The sequence below is a fragment of the Alternaria atra genome, assembly GCF_907166805.1.
Source record: "Alternaria atra isolate CS162 genome assembly, contig: 24, whole genome shotgun sequence".
NCBI lineage: Eukaryota > Fungi > Ascomycota > Dothideomycetes > Pleosporales > Pleosporaceae > Alternaria > Alternaria atra.
The window spans coordinates 188,447-209,374 of NW_025091322.1; the positions used below are offsets into that span (position 1 = coordinate 188,447).

Genomic DNA, 20,928 nt, shown 5'->3' on the forward strand with positions numbered 1-20,928 from the left:
GGTATAACTCTGAAGAAAGTACTGGTAAGTGCGCACATAGATGAAGGTTTGTTGAGAGACTGATCTTTACAGAGGAGGGTCATAACAGAGTAAAGAAGTTGTGCAGAAACACGAAGCTAAACCAAATAGCTGAGAGAAGCGGAATATTGAACTGTATTACTCAAAACCCATGCCAACAAGGTCAGGTACATCAGGAGACTGCTGCATCAACGGTTGAAGCACTGGTGGGAGCAGTTTATCTAGATTGTGGAAAAGATATATCAAACGTCAAGCACGTCCTCGAGGCAATCGGTTTTTTCATAGCGGGATGAAGATGGATTTATTATAATACGTAAAAAAGTAGTGCGTGTTGCATGATTTCTACGTAGAGCGTATGTCTAGCGAAAAATACGATTGGAAAATATGGGCAGTAGGGAGATAAAAGGCCAAAAAAGTGACTTCCAAGATTTTCTAAGCTGTCCAGTCGTTGGTTCTATGAATAGTTCTTGGCCCTTGATCGACGCCGTTCCCTTGCCTTTGGCTTTGCTTGAACTCAGCGAGCTCCTCGCCAACACCTATCATCTGATCGAGGTGTCCAAGCTGGCAAGTAGTCAAACGATAGGCGAGCGCGACGCGATTTTCTGGTTGGATGGTACGGTATGCAAAACATATGAGTCTTTTGAATACCTGCTTGTAGTTCCGATATGTCGAATCGCGGAGTTTAGTCATCAGTGGCCGGTCAAAAGCTCGTCTCCGCTGGATGAAGCTGTTAATGCGCGCCTGATCAAAGACGTTGACTTTGTCGTTCCGTATCGAGCTGTGCGCTTCTTCTACTATGCGATCCAAGCTATCAGAGGACTCAACTAGAAGTGGCTCTGATGCTTGGTCAGCAGGGCTTGCCAACAAAGCTACCTCATCGAATGAATGGCCTTGGAGATATTTCGGCCATCGCGTCATCTCGAGCCATGGTGAGACTTCAGTCGGCGCAGCGTTGTCCAGAATCACGTTCTCAAGCGCGCTCATCACCTGGTTGCCTTGCTCTAGTGCCTCGTCGATTTGTACGCGTATGTATTCTGCCTCGGGTAATTTGGTTGCCATTTCTTGGCGTCTCTGCGCCTCTTCTCCCTCCTTGACTTCAGCGGGCGAGATAACTGCAAAGTACTGACTTTTAGAGCCTCCTATGAAGAGACGCTGGCACGACACTTTCTTCCACTGGGGCGCAGTTGCTACAGTAGCCTTCGATGGGCGTCCTCTGGTGCGTTTCTGCTCAGTGTGCTGCGTCTGAAAGTGTCTTTCCATAGTTTTTTCTGTCGCGCAAGTATATTTGCACTGTAGGCACGACAGCCCGTCGTATATGGGAAGGTGCGGTAGAGCAGGTCGCCCTGCGGGCGGGAGTTGAAAGCATAGTGAGTCAGGGTCCACCGGAGACTTGAGCATGAGCTCTTCAACTAGTAGCATCCGAGATTTCCTTGAAGAGCCTAGCTCTGGATGGTCAGCGTGCCAGCGTGTGAGGTGGCCCAGGTAGTGTTTTTGTTTGACCCCTATGCCGCATGGGATATATATCCACGTTTGAATATCCGCAAGATAGGAGAAAAGGTCCATGGCGGTACGTGAGCATTCGATAGCTGACCCCAATGGAAGACATGGCAACCACAGAGCACCTGAGCGGTGCAGGCATAAATAGAGTGTTCCATGCTAGAAACAAAAGACGTGGCTGGGCAGTAATTTCCCCCTATCCCGTCCAGCAGCTCACTAATTACTACTGATATTGAGAGGTATTGCAATGAGCAACCATTTGAGCTGCAACTGCCGTTAAGGGTAAGATCCAGGCTGATTGCAATGGTAGCAACGTCTCATATTATCACAATTCAATAGTGGTAGCTGGTGCTGTAATGTACGCAAGGCAGGACCATGTAGGCCTGCGGTCGCAGCGTAGACTTTTTGGTGAGGCGAGATGTTAGCGCAAGCACGGTCCAAGTGAAGCAAGCGAGCGAATCAGCTCTCGAGAAAATCGAGTGAGGGTTGAATTGATATGGCCATGTAGCTCTAGGGCTGAATGTCATTAGCGCCCTGGGATAGGGTTTCTCGGAGGATTGTTGGCTATTGCCAACGATCCCTTCACCCATTAATGATAGGGAACGAATATTGACGTAGCGTTCGCTGCTGGCAAGCCTATTACTACGCCTTTGTCGTATTTGGCGTCAGCTACAAGCCTAAGCGGCCCTTGCACTGGCGTGAAGAGAAGATTGCGTGGAAGACCAAATTTCTCCACATCAGCTTTAAATGAAGGAAACTGACGTTCGGCGTGTTCGGCGAAAGTACGCACGTAGCGATTACTGGAGGGCGTGACAACAATGCCTTCGGTCCGTTCGAAGTACTGAAGAACTTTTGACGACGCTAGGTTCGGATTCGCACGACCAATTTCCACCTTTGTGATTACGTCGTGTGGCGAAGACCTGCCCAACGTTAGCAAAGATCATATCTTAATGGTTTGGGCAAGAACGGTGACGATCCATTCGGAAGAGGACACATGCTTACCTGGTTGTTGACACCAGCTCAGCCGCAAGCTGGGGATTGGCCTTGCTACCGACGTGTGCTTTGATGAAGGCGGTAAGTGCCCATTTCAGCACCCCTTGCTGGAAACTCGATTGCTCGACGAGCGGAACATCAACGCTCTGTCCGTTCCCAAGAGAGTATGGAAATGTAGGTGTGGAAGGATCGTAGGTGACCGACTGACTGCCCAAGCACAGGTCAAAGGTAGTGCTCCACTCCGAATTGAAGAAGTTGTGGCCAGCGCCGTAGGCAGTTATGTAGTAGTTTGGAGCTGGATTGAGACGTGACTGTCGTTCGTACAGGCTGAGATATGCTTGAATTGCGAAGAATGATCAGCATGAGAAGATTAAGGAGCGTGTCATGAACGCAAGGGCAGCAGACTGTAATAGGGCACGGCTGTACTCCACTCTCATACTCTATACTCTGCCTCGGGATACTCACCAAAATCAACTTCATCGTCCTCGCAACCAGCTGCGAGTAGGCCCCAGGCCGATCCGACGACTGCAACATCTTTGCCGCCCTCGGGACTAACGAAGGGAGCGACTTCCCACACCGCCGCAATCCTCGACTTTAGTCGCGAAGACCAATCATTGCAGTCTCTGAACGCCAGTCTCTCAGGTGTCATCAGCAAGTTGGCAGCAATCCGTGCTGCAGCGCCGCCTCGAGAGTGCCCCATAAGTCCTATGGCCGTTGTGTCAATGGATCCAGAAATATCCCGGCCGAGGGCTCTGGGGCTCTCAACTGGGTTTGTGTTCCACAGCTCAAGCTTCTCTAGAGTGCGCAACAGCAGCCGAGCGCGGGCTCTGTTTAGGTTGGGATCATCTGCGACTGCTTGTGCATTGTTGAGCATGAGCGGATCGATGGAAAGGGCGATGTAGCCCTCCGCAGCCAGGGCCTGACCAAGGTAATCGAATCCGCGGTAGCTTTCGACAACTGAGGAGTTTCCTGGGCACTTCCCTTGATCATCGACAACGCCGGTATCCAGAGGAAACGGTCCGAAATCGGGTATATCGATGTATTGTCGGCAATCTGGATGCTTCCCAGGGAAGAGAACAACAACCACTGTCGAGTTATCCCGAGGCATCTTCGAAGGCATGTACACCTCTCCTTTTATCTGCGTCGGACGAAGACCAGTCGTGTTTGCCGTGCCATCCTCAGGAAGGTTGTATATAACGGGGTCAACTCTGAGAGGATAGGCGTAAGCTGCTTGCAAGATCGACGAGAGACCAGCATGATCTTTCACGTTTCGATGTCCAAGGCCTGCGCTTGCCTGGAGTAACAAAGAAAAAAGCGTAAGGCAAGACGCCGTTCGAGTTCCACAAAAAGGAACCATAATGATTGAAAGTTCAAAGGATGACAATCATCAAGAGCGGGCACTGCATGACTATAAGAAGTTACTTTACCGGCAACACACAAACCTAGATTGCGTAGCGTATTGCGTAAGTTCTCGCCCGCTTGTAAAATTACGTTGCCAGAAGTGCATTGGGAATTTCGTCGGCATATGGTCACCCAGCCAAGTACTGATTTAAGTGGTGCCAAAGTGAGCCAGAGAGTCTGAAAAAAGTGACGCAGTTGTGGTAAATGACGCGTACAGGTCCAGCACAGCGAGGTCTCACGATGCAGCAACAGCATTTCTCTTGTTGCAGATTCGCGTGTTTGATTGCCAGTCTTGGATCGGGTCAAACAATGTTATTACGGAACCCACAAGGCAGTAAGGTACGTAGACTGAAATTAGCTTTTCTCCAGGATGAGATTGATCGATATTAGCGTGGAGCGTCTAGAGTTGACTTTGACAATGCACCCCGCCGCTGAACGGTCGGTATTGTGTGGGACTAGCGCAGTCCAAAGCCATCTTTAGTACGCTAACCTCTATCGAGCCGAATTTGCGACACCAGATTTACCAATTAGCTGCGCCTTCGCAAGACATCCATTTTCAGGTTTAGTGCCATATTGCACGCTACAGGCAAAGCACATTGTAATGTTTCCCAGTGATACTCAGTTGCCATGTTGCCTTTTGACTTGCGACAACTCCTCCTGGCCGGATCTGGTCTTTTTGGACACCATGGCGGGTGCCACTAGATACAACAGAACTGTGCGTATGGAAGCTAGAGGCAATACAGGTAGGACCAGAAGCTCTATTGTTATTTCGCTGGTATTGATAGATGCGCTGCAGGTGACGAGAGCCTGTTGCAGGCACAAAGCCACTCTGTCGCTTACAACACAGGTTCTTCCGTACCTACGCCGTCAATGGGCACCCGGCGGATCACTGAGCGCGACACGGCTGTGTATGCGGATGTGGCTGCCGAAGGGAAGCCAGAGCTGTCTGTTCCATCGCCACAATGCCACGCACCCTCCCACGACTCACTCCAACGTTACGTGCCCGCCGCTACAGAGAGTCTAGTCGTAACAAGCAAGCAATTGCAAGAAGCTGAGCAAGACGACTTTACACAACGGTGGTTTTCGAAGACGCACCTGGCGGCCAAAACGGCAGCATCGCGCTTACTTAGTCACTACTTTACAGCACCGGACACAGCTGCCGACCTCGTTGGAGCACGAAAATGTAGTATTCTACATGATCTTCCAGCAGTCTGGTCGGTAAAGGGGACTACCATGGCGCTATCTTTGCTAGCGGCTGCCGTGCTGATCCAAGAAGGGCTTGTCCGAGCCAGAAATTTACAATTGTTAGAGACCTGATTGCGCTCGAATTTTGTTGGCACTGACATTGTTCTAGCATATACCCTAACTCGGGCGCAAGGTGCGACCCTACGGATCCAATCTCCGGTGTGCTCCTTGGTGTGTCTGAGTACGTTGGAGAAGTCATGCTTGGATTCGTCGCTGGCCGTACGGAGCTCGGTCGGCACACCGCTCCAATGCTGACGTGTAGTAAGTCAGGTCTGCAGGCAGATTGGAATGGCGACATGGCGCAAGCGGCCACAGGTCATATAGAAGGCCGGCCGCACGCAGGAGCGAGAGTTGCTATTGAGGCTGGGACGAGCCTACGCCGTGTTGTAATAGCAAGTTTGAAGCTCCCTATGCGGGTCACGCGGGGGTTGACAAGAGGATTCCACAACCTACCTAAACTGTATGGTGAGGAGACTAGACAGTATGAAGACGTTACAGGACTTAGAAGCGGGCTCAGAGTTAGTGCTAAGGTATGCAGAATCCCCGCACCGTCGAATCTGTACTGACCGGTCGCAGAGCTTTGGTCATGGGCTCGGCGATGGATTTCGGGATGTCGTGGCAATGCCGATTGATGGAGCGCAACGAGGCGGTCTTGCAGGTTTTGGTGTGGGGCTCGTGAAGGGTCTCAGTAACGGGGTGGTGAAGCCTGCGGCAGGTCAGTATCCGTACGACGTCGGACGAGTACCGCTAACCGCAGGACAGGTATATCGGGCCTGGTAGGGTACAGCTCTTTTGGCCTGTACAAGTCAATTTACAACACTCACTATACGAGGAAGGACGAACATACTTCTCTAGTGCGCACACTTTGTGCTGCAGAGTACGAGCAGGCGAGCGAGGACTGCAAGTTGCATGTCGTGCGTGTGTGGTGTCAAGCTTAGTCGAGCGCTCGGTTGGTTTAGGCGTCGTCTCGAACAATTTTGGACACAACTTTCTTAGATCGTTCGGATGCAGCTGCGGGAGTCTAGCTATACTTCTGGCACATGTATCACTTAGCATTGACTTTTGTACCCAACCTTCAAAGTCGGGACTCTCTATATGTGGAGGCTGTGTAGTGTGTATATGCCAAGTTGCCCGATCTGAGGTCTCATGCTGAAATTTTGTTCTGCAGGTCTGGCTTGCTTGTATGCGTGTGATCTGAGCTCAAAATCGGTTGGCCTACTCTTCGGTCGTGCCTGGGAAGTAGGGGCGTGATTTTATTTCAATCCAATGGACAGTCTCCCCTACAGCTCTTACCCTCTCTCTAGACGCCTCGACAGATCCAGCTCAACGATGACCATTCTGCCATTCCTCTCCAGGATCACAACATCAATGAGCTTTGCTCGCTAATTGTGGCTAGGACTCTCAACGAGCTGTACGGCGAGGAGATTCTTCAAAGGCTAGGTTGGTTGACATGGCGTCGACGTCACGAGAGCAGGCGTGTTGTAGAAGTTGGTGAAACGACTCTGGCCTTGGGTGAAGGTAACAAGCTCAGCTTCGGTTGAGAAGGACCTGATGATCTGCTGTTGATAAACCTTGATGGTGGCTGGGTGCTGCGAGTGAATGGACGAAGTAACTTGTGGACGGCTTACGACCCAACTTGGCCGCGCATTCGGCGTCTGCGCAGAACTTAAGGCCGAGAGTCTCTTGTTTATGGACGTCGATGTTGTACTTGTAGACGATACCTAGCGTAGATCTAGACTTGCAGTAGGCGCATCGGTATACATAGCCTTCTGGCTTCAGGGTCAAGAAGGTCGGTTCTTTTAACCGCCACAACAGACGACAACGTGCTAGGTAAGGGTTCTTTGTTCACCTGCGCGGTTTCAAGGAGTGAGCGAGGGAATTCCAACTATCCAACCGACGTCCTGGCGGACAGTTCGGGCAGGATATAGAAGCCTCACCAACTTTGGTTGGTACTAGTCGGCCACGTCGTCGTTAGTGTTGTCGTCCTCAGCGCGCCTGGTGAGCTCGGGCGTTTCTACTGCGGGCGTATCCATGGTCATGGGAATCCTCTGTAAGCCGGTGCTCATATGCAAGGCGATTGGAGTCGCTATTAATGGTGAGTGAGATATCTTGGTTGATCCGATCACGCGCAACACACATGTGCAAATAGCAATGTTCACGTCCGACAGCAGGGGACTTGGAGCGATAGAGAAACTTTCATTCTAGCGCTGCTGTGTCTGACTTGGCCTTGGTCGTGATGAATAGGGTGTGAATGTGCTTGATGTTGATGTCATCATTGTTCTGATGGCCAGATAGGCGCCGGCCAGTCTCAGGACTAATGAAACTCAGGGTTTCGTGCCACCTGTCGAGGTCATTGTACCAGAAGGGCGGTAACTGGCGGAGATCGTACACATCGCCGAGGGGTCGAACTATATATTTCGCTGCAAGATAAGTGGAGGCAGTGTTAGCAGCGTAACATCGGACCCCGACAAGCGTGAGTCAAGGCGCTCTGATGATTTCAATCTGTTCGCACTCTCAGCTCACGACTGATGACGCTCTGGGAGTGGGGACTTAGAGGACGTAAGAAATGAACTCCACGCTGCCTACTGGTTCGTCTTGACGGAGGCCGCAGGCGGCTTTTATATGCTGATCCTTAGCGTGGTTGTCATGTCGCTATAATGTGCCCATGTGCACTGCGCCGGGATGAAGTTCAGGTGGCCAAATTCGTCTGATGTGGTTGGTGGGGTCTTTGTTCGCCACCGGATTTGGTGCCTGTGGCGATGTTCCTTGGAAGCATCAAGAAGATGTGAACGGTGGGAAGACACTGCTTTTGTTTACAGTGTTTGAGAAGTTGAAGATGCCTCAAAACATTGCATTGCCTCAACACGATCAAGTCCTCACAGAGCTTGTCAAGGTTACCAATGGACGTCACGCTACCTGGAAGCTTTGCTCGAGATGCGTGACCGCGGAAGCCTGGTACCTTGGATGAACCTAGCGTACAATCTCTCATTCATCCGGGCTCTTCCATACGCGCAGGAAGGAGCTCTAGCATCATGCTACTGGGGTCACAGAAGATGTAGTCAGGATATTGTTGTCATTGGGACCGACATCTGGTAAATAGACTCGCCAGTCAACCGACAAGGCAACCACAGACCGCATGAGGCAAAAGCATATCCCCTCAACATGCCGAGAATCATGGAAGTGAACGTATGCAAGATGTGCAAATGCGTGCATGAAAGCTACGATAGTTACTGAATGAAGGCCTCCACGCTCGCTGTGCTAGACCTGGTGTCTCTACTAGTGATCATCGGTGACGCAGAAGTTGAGTACTAGGTACATCAAGAGGTACTCTGAGAGACTGAGTGCGATAAGAGCAGCAACCCTTCCTCGCCGAAGTGCAGCCTTGTTAATTCCACTAAGAAACTCGACTCCACTGTTATAGCGCCTGTCGATGATTTGCATGTAATGACCATTGGCGTCCCGGACTTCACAAGCTTGGTGTCAAGTAGAACTTTGCTATCTGATCTAGAGACCAAGCGGCCGCGTGAGCGTTCATCTCAAATGGGTTTTGAGTGCTTCTTGATGTCGCTGTGACTGCCTCCGTTTTAGGAACCCGTGGGCTTGTAATTTGGCGCTGCGTGATCAGACCCAGTGAGCCGCGTGTAGGCTCTTGACGTTACCATGACGACCCTGAAGATCTGCGGATGCCCGACCCGCGATCCGGGTTACAGGAAGAAAGGATTGGTCTAAGCTTGCGGCAACCACGGGAAAGGAGTTTGGCAAGCCCGATGCCGAACGCAGCGCCAGTGGCGCGCGCCGGGCGTCCGAGCGCCAAGAGAACCACGGAGCAGGCGCGCACAATGAGCCTAATCAGTACAAGCGCGTTCGCCGGCTTACGTAGCATCAAAGTTGTTCAGCAGCACGATGTAACAACCGAGGGGATGCACTACAGTGTGGACCAGCAGCAGTTCCCAGATGTTCCGTCCCTATTTTGTTTTCTCTACGGCATGGCATTCCCGCAGCGCGTCTTCCGTTTTCGCACTAGCGCGGTGCAAAGGCAAGTGGCGAGTCATGTCACATCCAACTCACGGCAGAAGAACTATTAAGCACTTTTTTCCGATTGCGTCAGGTTCCGATAGCGCGCAGTCGAGTACAGCACCTTCTCCGAACGCACTTGTTGCCATTTGATACATACACCACACCAAGCAGATCAGACTCGCATCCAAAAATACGGCCAGAACATGCCATCGGCGAAAGAACCATCAGGTTCATGTGGTAACCCTGGTGGTGCGAGCGCATCCCGTTCTCACTCCCAGCTGGATACCGTGGAGAGCTCATTACCTCCAGGCGATACTCGCGTCACAAGTATGTATGCTGTCACGATTGATCGTCTCTGGATATCTAATGTTCCCAGATGATGGCCGCGTCAACATTGACCTCAAATCCCAGCTCGCTAAGACGCTCATAAAGCTTGTTCCTGAGACGAGCGAAAACTCCTTCCAGCGCAGTCGCTGCCTTACTGTACACCGAGGCTGGAACATACGCATGAACATTGTTATACAGGTTGTGGGTAGTCGTGGTGACGTACAGCCCTTCGTCGCGCTGGGTCAAGAACTACAGAAACACGGTCACCGCGTCCGACTAGCAACTCATAATGCTTTCGAGGAATTCGTTAAGAAGTCAAAATTGGAGTTCTACCCAATAGGAGGGGACCCAAACGAGCTCATGGCTTACATGGTGAAGAATCCTGGTTTGATCCCGTCCATGAAGAGTCTACGAGATGGAGACGTGAGGAAAAAGCGCAAGATGATCGAAGAGATTCTTGACGGATGCTGGAAATCATGCGTTGATGCGGATCGCGATCTACAAGAGCCATTCGTTGCCGATGCCATAATCGCGAACCCGCCCAGTTTTGCCCACGTGCACTGCGCACAAACCCTCGGAGTCCCGCTTCACCTGATGTTCACCATGCCATGGACGAGCACGAGGGCATTCCCGCACCCTTTGGCGAATTTCAAAGTCGGAGAGATTGATCCGGCGCTCATAAACTACGCATCGTACGGTGTCGTGGAGTTCCTTACGTGGCAAGGTTTGGGGGACATGATCAACGCGTTCAGAGCTACGTTAGGACTGCAACCTGTGCCTACAACTGTCGGGGTCACGCTGGCGGAGGCACTGGAAGTACCGTTCACATACTGTTGGTCTCCAGCACTAGTTCCCAAGCCTGCGGATTGGCCTTCACACATCGATGTGTGCGGCTTCTTCTTTCGCGACCCACCGCCATACGAGCCCCCAGCAGCGATCCTCAAGTTCCTCCAGGCCGGTCCGCTTCCCGTCTATATAGGCTTCGGCAGTATCGTCCTTGAAGATCCGGTGAAGATGACCTCCTTGATTTTAGGAGCTGTGCAGCTGTGTGGCGTTCGCGCTGTTGTTTCAAGAGGTTGGAGCAATCTAGGAAAAGGGATGCCCGACCAAGTTGGCGACGTTCTCTTCGTCGGCGACTGTGATCACGAGTGGCTGTTCCAGCACGTCGCGGCAGTAATTCATCATGGCGGTGCGGGCACGGCCGCTTGTGGGCTGAAGAATGCATGTCCTACTCTGGTAGTACCTTTTTTTGGCGACCAGCCATTCTGGGGTGATATGATCGCCCAAGCTGGTGCTGGACCGAGACCGATTCGGCATAAACTGCTTTCGGCCGAGAACCTAGCACATGCAATCCGGTTCCTGCTGACACCTGAGGCAAAGTCTGCAGCTCGAGATCTCTCTAGAAAGATGGCTCACGAACAAGGTGTCAAAGCAGCTGTACTCTCTTTCCACGCCAACTTGCCATACAAGGCCATGGCCTGCAACATTATGCATGACCTGCCAGCTGCATGGAGCTACAAGAAGACTCCCATACGGCTATCGAAACTCGTAGCGCAGATCCTCATCGACAATGGTGTCACCTCACCAAACGACTTAACCAGGTAATCCATTCCTCGCAACAGGATGCGGACAGACACTGAGAATGCCAGTTACGAGACGCGGACGATACGCATCACCAACAATCGCTGGGACCCGATCACGGGTACAGGCTCAGCGGGGGTTTCTATGGTAAATAGCCTGCGCAGAGGCATCACAGGCATGGTTTACGATCCGTTCAAAGAGCTGGATCGGCCCAAGGCGGAGGGCACAAGCGATGCAGTCCACAATGCCGCAACTGCAGGTAAAATGATGGCAGCAAGCGCAAAAGGGTTCGGCAAGTTCAACGTGGCTCTCTTGAAAGGCTCCATCGTGGACTTACCACTAGCAGTAGCTGAAGGGTTTCGCGCCGTGCCGAAGCTATATGGAGAGGAAGTTCAGGACTACGGTGACGCAACAAACATCAAGACCGGCTTTTCCAAAGCCGGAAAGAACTTCGCGTTTGGCATATCCGGCGGTCTCTCAGATCTTTTTGTACGACCTTATGAAGACGCGAAGAAGCACGGCGCTTTGGGCTTTGCCAAAGGCCTCAGCAAGGGTGTGCTAGGCTTTGGTTCCAAGACGGCATCTGCTGCTGTTGGGATCCTTGCATACCCAGGTGAAGGCATCTGTAAGAGCATTCAACACGCGGTGCACGCCGGCAATAGCAGGGACATCAAAGCGCTGAAGATGAGTGAGGGTGCTTACCTGGCCCGCCAATCTAAGCTAGACGAGGAGGTCAACGGCATTGTCAAGGCGTTCCGACTCTTGAGGAAAGAGCAGGGCCAAGTTGGGAAATTTTGAGAGCAGCACATAGTGATCGAAGACCTGGACATCTTCATGGCCGGTTCGGCTTGACGACAAAACCACGGTCCTCGTCGCTACAGCATTTGCTGGCTCTACATTGGCATCGAGCACGACGCAAGAGGCTCTGGGTAATAGATATGCGTTTCTTGGTTCTGACAAGCACAACATTGTGGTAAAACGACGACGCTCAGAACGCATGTTTGAACGAGCGCAATGCGAAAGCCACGTTTTTTGTCGACATTTCGGCCTGGAAATCTCCCGCACGATGCTTAAGCTTTCGGCATGATTCCGTCGTGACCACCGGGGTCGCTACAAGGCCTCTCAGCCTCATCCGTACCAGCGTCGCTCTATCCCAGGGCTCTATCCCAGGGCTCTAATGACATTCAGCCCTTCATGTCGTTAGGGATTTTTTTTAGTTAGGGACTAGATATCCAGGTCTCTGCGTAATTTTAGGTACGTAGGCTCTATCCGAGGGCACTACTTGGGATCAGCCCTAAGATATATGACTTAATACAACGCTACAAGACTTCATTTATCAGCCAATAAGCAGCGTCAAAGTACAAGACCCCTGTCTAGCGCCTCGCCTCATCAAAATTCCTCTGATATTCCCGTTCTACTCAAGTTCCCTCCCCAATCAACAATCTCGCCTTCTACTGCTGTAAGCACTCATACGATGAGATACACGGGGAAGCAAGACTGCTATGAATGTCGAGCGCTACCGGCGAGGCTGACCGTGGCATGACTTAATGACGACCGTGAGCAGTCTGCAGGATCTTTGGGCTTGATGCAAGACTACCGTGACAGGAACTGTGCCGCAGTGGTGCGACTGCTGACTAGTGAGCAGCTTACGCTTCTCGAGCGGCCATGCGCGCAAAACTAAGCGACAGAGTGCTCAGTATCTCAAGCGAACTGGAAAGTAGAGCTCGATTCGTGCCACTGACGTTTAGGCACTTTGTGAGCCCGGACATTGCGCACTGTGGGTGTCGCATTCTCTGCAGTGCCGATGTGAAGCTCCCAGTCATAATATCGCGCGTCAATCCCTCACATATTCACATCGTGAAACCAGATCGGACTGCTATAAAACCAGCAGTAGTAGTAGTGCGCCAAAACCTCTGCACCTCAACAGTCTCTATTCAACGTCCCAGGGAGCCAACATTGTGGTTGCAAGTGAGGTCTTGGCGTCAGATTATGCGCTGGTGGAGTCGCCTTCGGGCGCGGGGTCGTGGGGCATCGCTGCTGGCTTCAGCGTCCAGGTATTCCAATACCACCAATAACTGTCGCATATGTTGATCCTCAAAATTCGGGGGACTAAAGTGGCCCTTCCAAGTCTATTCGCCGCAACAGTAACAGAAGAGACGTTGCTGTAGTTGTACGCCGCCAAGGCGTGCATCACGCGCCGCCAGACGCACTACTATCGACAGCACTTCTCCTTGCCCCGTACTCGACCGAACGAGATCATACCCTACCGCACGCGACATACCACTAGCCCCATCTCAGACATGTATTTATGTAGGCAATAAGGAGATATATAGTAAGGGTGGGCCGTCGAGACTTCCCATTCCGGGTGAGGTGCTAATGCTGACTTGGTGCCACCCCCTTCACACTTATAGTACTTTACAACACAGCACTGACTACGCATGTTGGATCGCAACACCCTAAGTTGTTGTGGGCAGTCAGCGAAAGCATTGCCGAAGAGCTTGAGTTGGGATTTGAATTGGATAGAGATGCTGGTCTCTAGAGAACAATTGGGACCGATATCGAGGACCCTGAAACAGAAGAGATCCTCGAGGAATCAGCGCAAGGAGCTATTCAGGCTCCTCCTAGTGAAGAGCATCTACTGGAGCAGCTGAATTGCTTAGCGCTTGACGAGGACAAGTACATGTGGTTTATATCCCAATGTGTCACAGATGACATCAAACAAGCTGCACTTTGCTTAGAGAGTACAAATTCAGCCGAGACATTTCTTCACAGAAAGGACTCCGACGGAAACACTGCGCTAGCTCTAGCCTGCATGGAAGGACACTATGATCTGGTCAGGTTTCTAGTGGAGCAAGAATCTCCGATTGACCCCAGGAACAAGAGTGGAGAAACCCCGTTGATCATATCGCTGCAATACGGTCAAACTGAGGTCGCAAAGTACCTAGCCTCGCATGGTGCCTCAATCTCAAGTTGTGACGGAAGTGGAGCTAGCGTACTCTCTCACGCCAAAGAGCTTCTACAGAGGCTGGAGGATACCAGAATATACTGTCATATGCCATCCTTGTCGAACAGTAGCTCATCTGCAAAATCAAAAGTTGTCAGGGACACCGATGGAAACATCGTTCTGGGATATCGCGAGGATCCGCACCCTTCTGTCGGCATGAGGTACCAAGAGCATCAGGAGAAAATCGATCGCGTACAGATCATAATCAATGCTTGCATCGTACACGAAGCTACGCAGAAGCGCATTAAAAAATAAAAGCAGAACCGTGCGCGAAAAGCCCATGCGTCAAAGGTCTCCATTTCCCGATCTGTAGTCCAGACAATGGTGACTGTATTTCGTGATGCATACCAGATCCCAATGGCTGATAAGAGAAAAACGTTTGGATATCTTGAGCGTGGAGAAGCATACAACCTTGTATTTGCAGTCAGCGGCTGGAGTGGAGGGGAGTTTGCAGATATTGATGGGTGCGTTGATCGAGAACTCTGGACGAAGAGGGTATTTGAGTTCAGCAGAATTGTGGGTCACAGCCTCAAACGCCATGAATACGATCAGCTTGGCCGGGAGGGGAGTTTCTATGCATGTCATGCCGAAAAGCAGCTGATGGCATTCGTGTTGTGGCACTATACATCTTTGCAGGAAAAGCCAGCACGGCAGGCTCCCGAAGCTGAACAGGCAAGGTATGAGAGAATGAGCAGACTGCAACAATGCATTCGTAACAGTACACACGCTATAGTCAAGTGCACAGAGCATTGCCAGAGCTACTGTGGCCCACCCGTGGAGGTTATTAGGCCGGTTATATGTGTTACGAATGCTGTATGCCATGATTGTGCGGATTTTCGGATGCGGATTCTGGAATATACTGGAATCAATATAACTCTGGAAATGATAGGTTGAATTAGTAAACTTTGATTAACTTATGTGTACACTGCTGTGATGGCCGCGCTTTTTCTCTTCAAAATGTCTAACAAGCATGCTTCGTACTGCAAGATGTTGGACTATCCTGAATCCTGACAATCGTCAAGGCCGGTGTCAGTAGAGTAGAAGCGTTAGAGGCTTATCTCACTTGACCAGCGACAAGCGATTACGGTCAGCATCATGACCACTACAATGATCACCCGCCCAGGGACAGAACAAGGCTGCGGGCTGTACGCAAGTGATTGTAAGTGGGATATATAACAGATCGAGCGCTACTTGCTTTGCATAAACCTCTTTCTACCGTAACGCGAGAGATGTTTATTGTTGTCGATATAACGATTTAGGGATATACACACTAAACGCGATGTCAACCTAGTATTACACGGCATATATAATAGGCTAGTATTCGAAATTATGAGATTCCAAATGCTTAGCACATTCTACGTCGGTTTCCCACTAGTTCGACTACTCATTACAGCGGACGGTATCATATAGGGGCCGATTAACAGCTCTCAACCGATCCACCAGATCTTTGAATGGAAAAGGCATGTAGGTATCGCCCAACAAACCTTCGAAAAACAGGGCAAGCGAAATGGACCATCCTTTAAAAGGGAAGTCTATGTGCGATCTTGGTCCCAAATTATGAAGCATAGCTACACGGTCTTCAAAAGTCCTTTTCGCGGCTAACTCTTGGAGGGGATCCTTAACAGGGGACTGTATAACACTAGGAGAAGCCGCGCGCGTTTTGATAAGACTTTCCCAATGGTCCAATGCTCAGTCGAAGTTTCTGAACTCGACTTCTAAGTCACTATACGGTTTGCGATGGGGACTAATCACATATAGCTTCCTTGTGGGCAGTGGTGTATTCGGTATTGAAAAACCCCTGTCAATATTTCAATATATATTGAAAATATTGATTTTTTTCAATATTGATTCTTCAATATGGAGTTCTTCAATATTGAGGAAATATTGAGGATATTGAGAATATTGAGAATATTGAATTCAAGCATGCAACTCGCTACTCGGAACAACTTCGGACCTCAGAGCTTTACCAATAATATTTTCACACATTCAGAACCACGAAATAACGTACTTTCTCAACCTCGGTATGGCACATAAGGACATCGAAATGGACGACGGCACCACCTCTCAGCTCTCAGGTCTCGGTTCTTCTCCGCCCGCCAACTTCTTGCACGCAGAGAGCCCCGGTTCTACGGCTACTACCGAGAGCAGAACTTCTTCCGATCGCGGAACCAAGAAGCGTACCCAAACCGCTCAAGAGACTTGGAGCCACGCGAAGAAGGTCGAGAGAGATGAGCAAGTCCGACGTGATCGCTATGGCAATAGGATATGGGCTTGTAATAAATGCTCATGGGAATCAGCTTCTCTAACTTCCGCTCGAAACCATCTTGATCGTACGCACGGCATCAAGGTAAAACCACAGCAGTCACAGGTTGTGACAAAGGGACAGGCGAAGCTTGAGCAGATTCTGCGACGGCAGGGCGAGTAACAACAAGCCCAGAATGATGAACGCGAGCGAAAAGTACTCAAGAACGCTATCAATGCCAAGGTCTTCGAAGAATCTCTATTGCAGCTTATCGTTAACAACAATCTTCCACATAAGTTAGTGGAGTATCCGGAGCTATACTCTCTGATCACGAGTGTCAATTATATGGCAGCAGATGTTTACCCAAAGTCTCGAGCCATGATACTAAAGAAAATGGACCACTCCTTTGTACGGACGAAAGCTGAAATAAAACAACAACTCCACTCCGCACTTTCTGAGATACATCTCGCCTGTGATGTCTGGACAACTGAGTATAAGAAGAAGGCTTTCCTAGGCGTTGTTGCGCACTTTGTTGATGCCAAAGGGAACTATCGCAAAGCTCTTTTAGGCCTACCACAGTTGCTCGGAAGTCATGGCGGTCAACCCAAGCAGAGCATGTGAATAGGATGATAGACTGGTATGAGATTGCTCATAAACTTGGATATTATACCGGTGACAATCATGGCTCCAACGACAAGTGCTGTCGCTTTATCTCAAGCCATCTTCAGCAACGATATCAAGTTGATTGGGATCCAGAGGTTCACCGGATTCGCTGCCACGGCCACGTCATCAACTTGGCTAGTCAAGCTTTCATTTTTGCTCCTGATAAAGAGACGATTGATGCGGTAGTGAATAGCATTAGACAAGAAGGGAGGTCTCTAGATGAAGACGATCTGAATGGTAGTTTTGATGAGGATCATGAGTATGATGAGGAGGCCAGGCTTTCAGCAGCGTCAAAAAAGAAGAAAGGGCTTAGTTGGAAGGATGCTGGGCCGCTGGGAAAGCTTCACGCGATTGTCGCTTATATGAGAAGTTCTGAACTTCTACAACGAATTCCTTAATGCTGTGGGTCGCATGATACCTATGGACAACGATACCCGATGGAATAGCTGGCATACTATGAATATAGTTGCTTGTGAGCTTGAAGGTCATGTCGATACCTTTGTCAAGAACCACTGGAAGGCGATCGGGAAGCACGCACTTACACCTGACGATTGGGAGACTCTGCGCGAGATTATCGTCTTTCTTGAGCCTTTTGAGACTTTTGAGAAAGTTACGACGGGAACTCAATCCGACCTTGATTCCATTGAGAAAACCTTGGTAACAATGGACATCCTTGTTAAGCACTTAGAGAAGCAGAAGAACAAGCATGCAAACAATGCCCAGTTTCAAAACGCAGTTCTAATGGCTTGGTATTCCTTCGACAAGTACTACAGCCTGACCGATCAGGTACCAGCTTATGCTGCAGCTTTGCTTCTGCATCCTTCAAGGCGGAAGCGCTATATTGATATGAATTGGAAGAAGTCTTGGGCTAGAGCAGTACTGCCAAAGCTCAAGAATCTCTGGGAAGAGAAATATGCTGTGATCGACGAAGCTAGTGCTCTAACCTTGTCGCAACCGACCTACGAGCCGGACGAATATGATCTTCTAGAGCGAGATCTAAACGTGGTTCAAAAGTTCGCCGACGATTGGGAGTCTTTCATCGAAGCCGATCCTACCGAGATCTCTACTAAGACTGCGCTGGAATGGTGGTGTCAAGAGCAGCAACGAACACGATACCCACGACTTTCTCATATGGCAATTGATGTCCTTTCCGTACCAGCGATGTCAGCAGAAGCAGAGCGAGTCTTCTCGGGCGCGCGACGTCAAATACCATGGAGCAGGGCCAGCTTAGGAGCGAAAACAATTGAGCAGATGGAGTGTCTAAAACACTGGCTACGGAAGGGCTGGCTTGACGAACTCAACGTCGATCTACCTCTGGAAGAAGGCGAGATAGAAGTAGCAGACGAAGTAGGGGCTGAATGCAGCGGGTTGCAAGAGACGATGGATTTCACTTAGAAAGCCTTATCGTTCCTAGCCAAGGACCTCAATATATTCAATATTCTCAATATGTTTTCAATATATTCAATACTCAATACTCAATACTCAATACTCAATACTCAATACGGACTTTTTCAATATTGATCTTTTTCAATATGAGGTCATATTGAGTATTGAATACCGAATACAGCACTGCCCACGATGTCATCGGGCTTCATAGCGGAGGCTATGGGCTGCTCTTGGGGCAAGCATTGTTTAGCTGTACGAGAGTAAGTGAACTTTTGCCAAATTTGGAACGAATCTGACCTTGTCGGGTTAGTTGTACACCGACTGGGCTACTATGACAATGAACGATACCCAGCTTATCGTCGTCCCTCTAACTATGCTCCCATCGGAGAGGGTAGACAACCCAAATCCTGACGATGTCAAGAAGGAAAAGCAGAAAATTGTCAATCTGATCGTTTCCAAGTCAAACTTGGACATTTACAATTCACCCGAGGCTTGGTCGCTTTTCAAGGAACTAGGCGGCGATGTCATGATCAATGCATTTGCATGTAATTTCATGGTTGATGGAGTGCCTAACACGGATGTGGTAAGTCCCTGACCCTTTCTTTGATCAGAAGAGACTCTGGAAGCTAACAAAGTCAAAGATCGAGGCCAACCAGCTCAACACGAGAATCTTCAACAAAACGTCGCTCTCCTCAACCAATGGCGGTGGCGAAATCGACATGCCCGAATTTTTCCTTACCTCTAGTGTGCTTTCCCAAGCTGACTATGGAGCTTGTTTGGATAAATTCAAGTCAAGGATGGGTCTTTCAGGTCCACAAGATCTGTATGTTCTTGTGAATGTCACTATGAGCCCATGGGCAACAACAGGTGCGCAATCGATCCTCAATGACATGGTGGGTGATTTCAAGACGATCGCGGAGAAAGAAGTACAGGCAAGTAATTTCCAATTCCCCACATCATACACAACTAATAGATGTTCAGACCTCTATCGACCGAAACGCTGTCAAACCTCAAAAGCATGACTTTGTCATGCAAGGCACAGATACACTGTACCTAGTCCACCTGCCAAAATTCCAACTAGCAAGCCACCGGTACCAGCTCGTGATGACAGGAACGCTAGACTCCTCAGCCATGCAGCAATACGCCGCCCAGAGAAAGGAGAATCCTAACGACTACTTCCTGCTTGAAAACGCAACAGACGCAATACTGGACGATTTAACCGCATCAGGAAGCCAGATCGCAATCAGCGTCTTCAAGGAATCCGACACGACTCAAAAGCCTGTTATCCAAGGCACCCTGACCATCGGCGACCTTATCGTCAAGAAATCTCTCCTAGGGGGCGCCCTAGACCCAACCTTCCCGTCACAGATGCCGTTCCACCTCTACGCAGAGTTGTCAACAATCAAGCCAATCTGCAATCAGGCCAAATGTGGCCCCTGCTCACTAGCCTTGTCGATCAGCCACGGGCCTATAAGAGAGACGTGCCACCCCTCTATCTAGGTATAGCTGTACCTGTATATTTTAGGCCGCTAGTAAGCAGGGGCCACATTTGGCCTGATTGCAGATTGGCTTGATTGTTGACAACTCTGCCTCTACGGCACCAGCCAGCAACAGCACATCGAGCACATGCTGCTCTGCGCGCCTCTAGCGTCCTGGAACCAGCAGCTAAACAGCGACCAAGTGTCTCTGAGCCTCGACAACGCTTTAGCAGAGACCGACTTGGCAGCCGGTGTATGCGCCGTGTTCACTACTGTCTTCGAGCAGGCCATGCAGCCCATGTGAGTACCCTGCTCCGCAAACCCCCTTCATTTCCCAGCAAGAGCCACCTACTAACGCGTGCTCCGCAAGGCAAATCGAGCCCGAGAAAGAGAGTCACTCCCATTTCATCGTCCCCGATGTATTCGCCTTCCAAGCCACCCATGCGTTCCCTATTTCTGTCTACAAGACCTACGCTGATGCACAGGCGGGCCGGAACAAGCTCGCGGAAGGCATGCTGACGCTGGGATTGAGCTGCTATGCGGATAATGTTGATATTGCTTCGACAGCGGTGCCGCCAAGCGTTCTGCCGAGTCCAGCGCAAAAGCATGGGCTGGCGAGGACGCCGTTTAATAGTGCGCTTCCTGCGCTGCCGAATGAGATCCCGTCGGCGGATGGGGCGGTTGAGTATTTGAATAAGCGGCGGGCGCTGGCGATTAGGCCGATTAGAGAGGAACTTGTGAGGAGGTTGAATAAACAGGTGTGAGCGAAGATCGGGCGAGTGTGAGGAGTAGTTGGGCAGGCACTGAGATATCGGTATAGGCTTGTATTGAGACGAATCCTTGAGGAGCTATCAAGCCTCTCAGAGGGATGATATATACCTACGTCACGTGATTGTGGCTGGTGTGAGCCGACGGTGCCCCGAAGGGTTCCCGGTGGCTCACCAGTCTGTGGCTGGAATCCTGTGGTGATAGAGCATCGTGACAGCGAGAGAGGTGGTGACTTCCGTTTTTCAACTTTCTTTTTGATTCTTCCGTCGATTGATTGGATGTCATTGAATCACGACAGTGTTAAGAGA

General features: G+C 50.3%; 4 protein-coding genes across 4 annotated transcripts; 2 read left to right on the forward strand and 2 right to left on the reverse strand.

The window, feature by feature from the left end:
* Positions 1–450: 450 nt before the first annotated feature.
* ALTATR162_LOCUS5004 (uncharacterized protein) lies at positions 451–1,278 on the reverse strand (the record flags this gene model as incomplete). The annotated part of the gene is made up of 1 exon (XM_043312620.1): positions 451–1,278. One exon carries the CDS (start codon positions 1,276–1,278, stop codon positions 451–453), a length of 828 nt encoding a protein of 275 aa, XP_043168555.1.
* An 826-nt stretch (positions 1,279–2,104) lies between these two features.
* Positions 2,105–3,616, reverse strand: ALTATR162_LOCUS5005 (uncharacterized protein; the record flags this gene model as incomplete). The annotated part of the gene is made up of 3 exons (XM_043312621.1): positions 2,105–2,435; positions 2,518–2,803; positions 2,974–3,616. 3 exons carry the CDS (start codon positions 3,614–3,616, stop codon positions 2,105–2,107), a joined length of 1,260 nt encoding a protein of 419 aa, XP_043168556.1.
* A 5,758-nt stretch (positions 3,617–9,374) lies between these two features.
* Positions 9,375–11,877, forward strand: ALTATR162_LOCUS5006 (uncharacterized protein; the record flags this gene model as incomplete). Its single annotated transcript, XM_043312622.1, has 3 exons — positions 9,375–9,498; positions 9,548–11,099; positions 11,148–11,877. 3 exons carry the CDS (start codon positions 9,375–9,377, stop codon positions 11,875–11,877), a joined length of 2,406 nt encoding a protein of 801 aa, XP_043168557.1.
* Positions 11,878–18,747: 6,870 nt separating this feature from the next.
* Positions 18,748–19,874, forward strand: ALTATR162_LOCUS5007 (uncharacterized protein; the record flags this gene model as incomplete). Its single annotated transcript, XM_043312623.1, has 3 exons — positions 18,748–18,957; positions 19,016–19,300; positions 19,356–19,874. The coding sequence occupies 3 exons, from the start codon at positions 18,748–18,750 to the stop codon at positions 19,872–19,874; spliced, it is 1,014 nt and encodes a 337-aa protein (XP_043168558.1).
* Between the last annotated feature and the right edge of the window lie 1,054 nt (positions 19,875–20,928).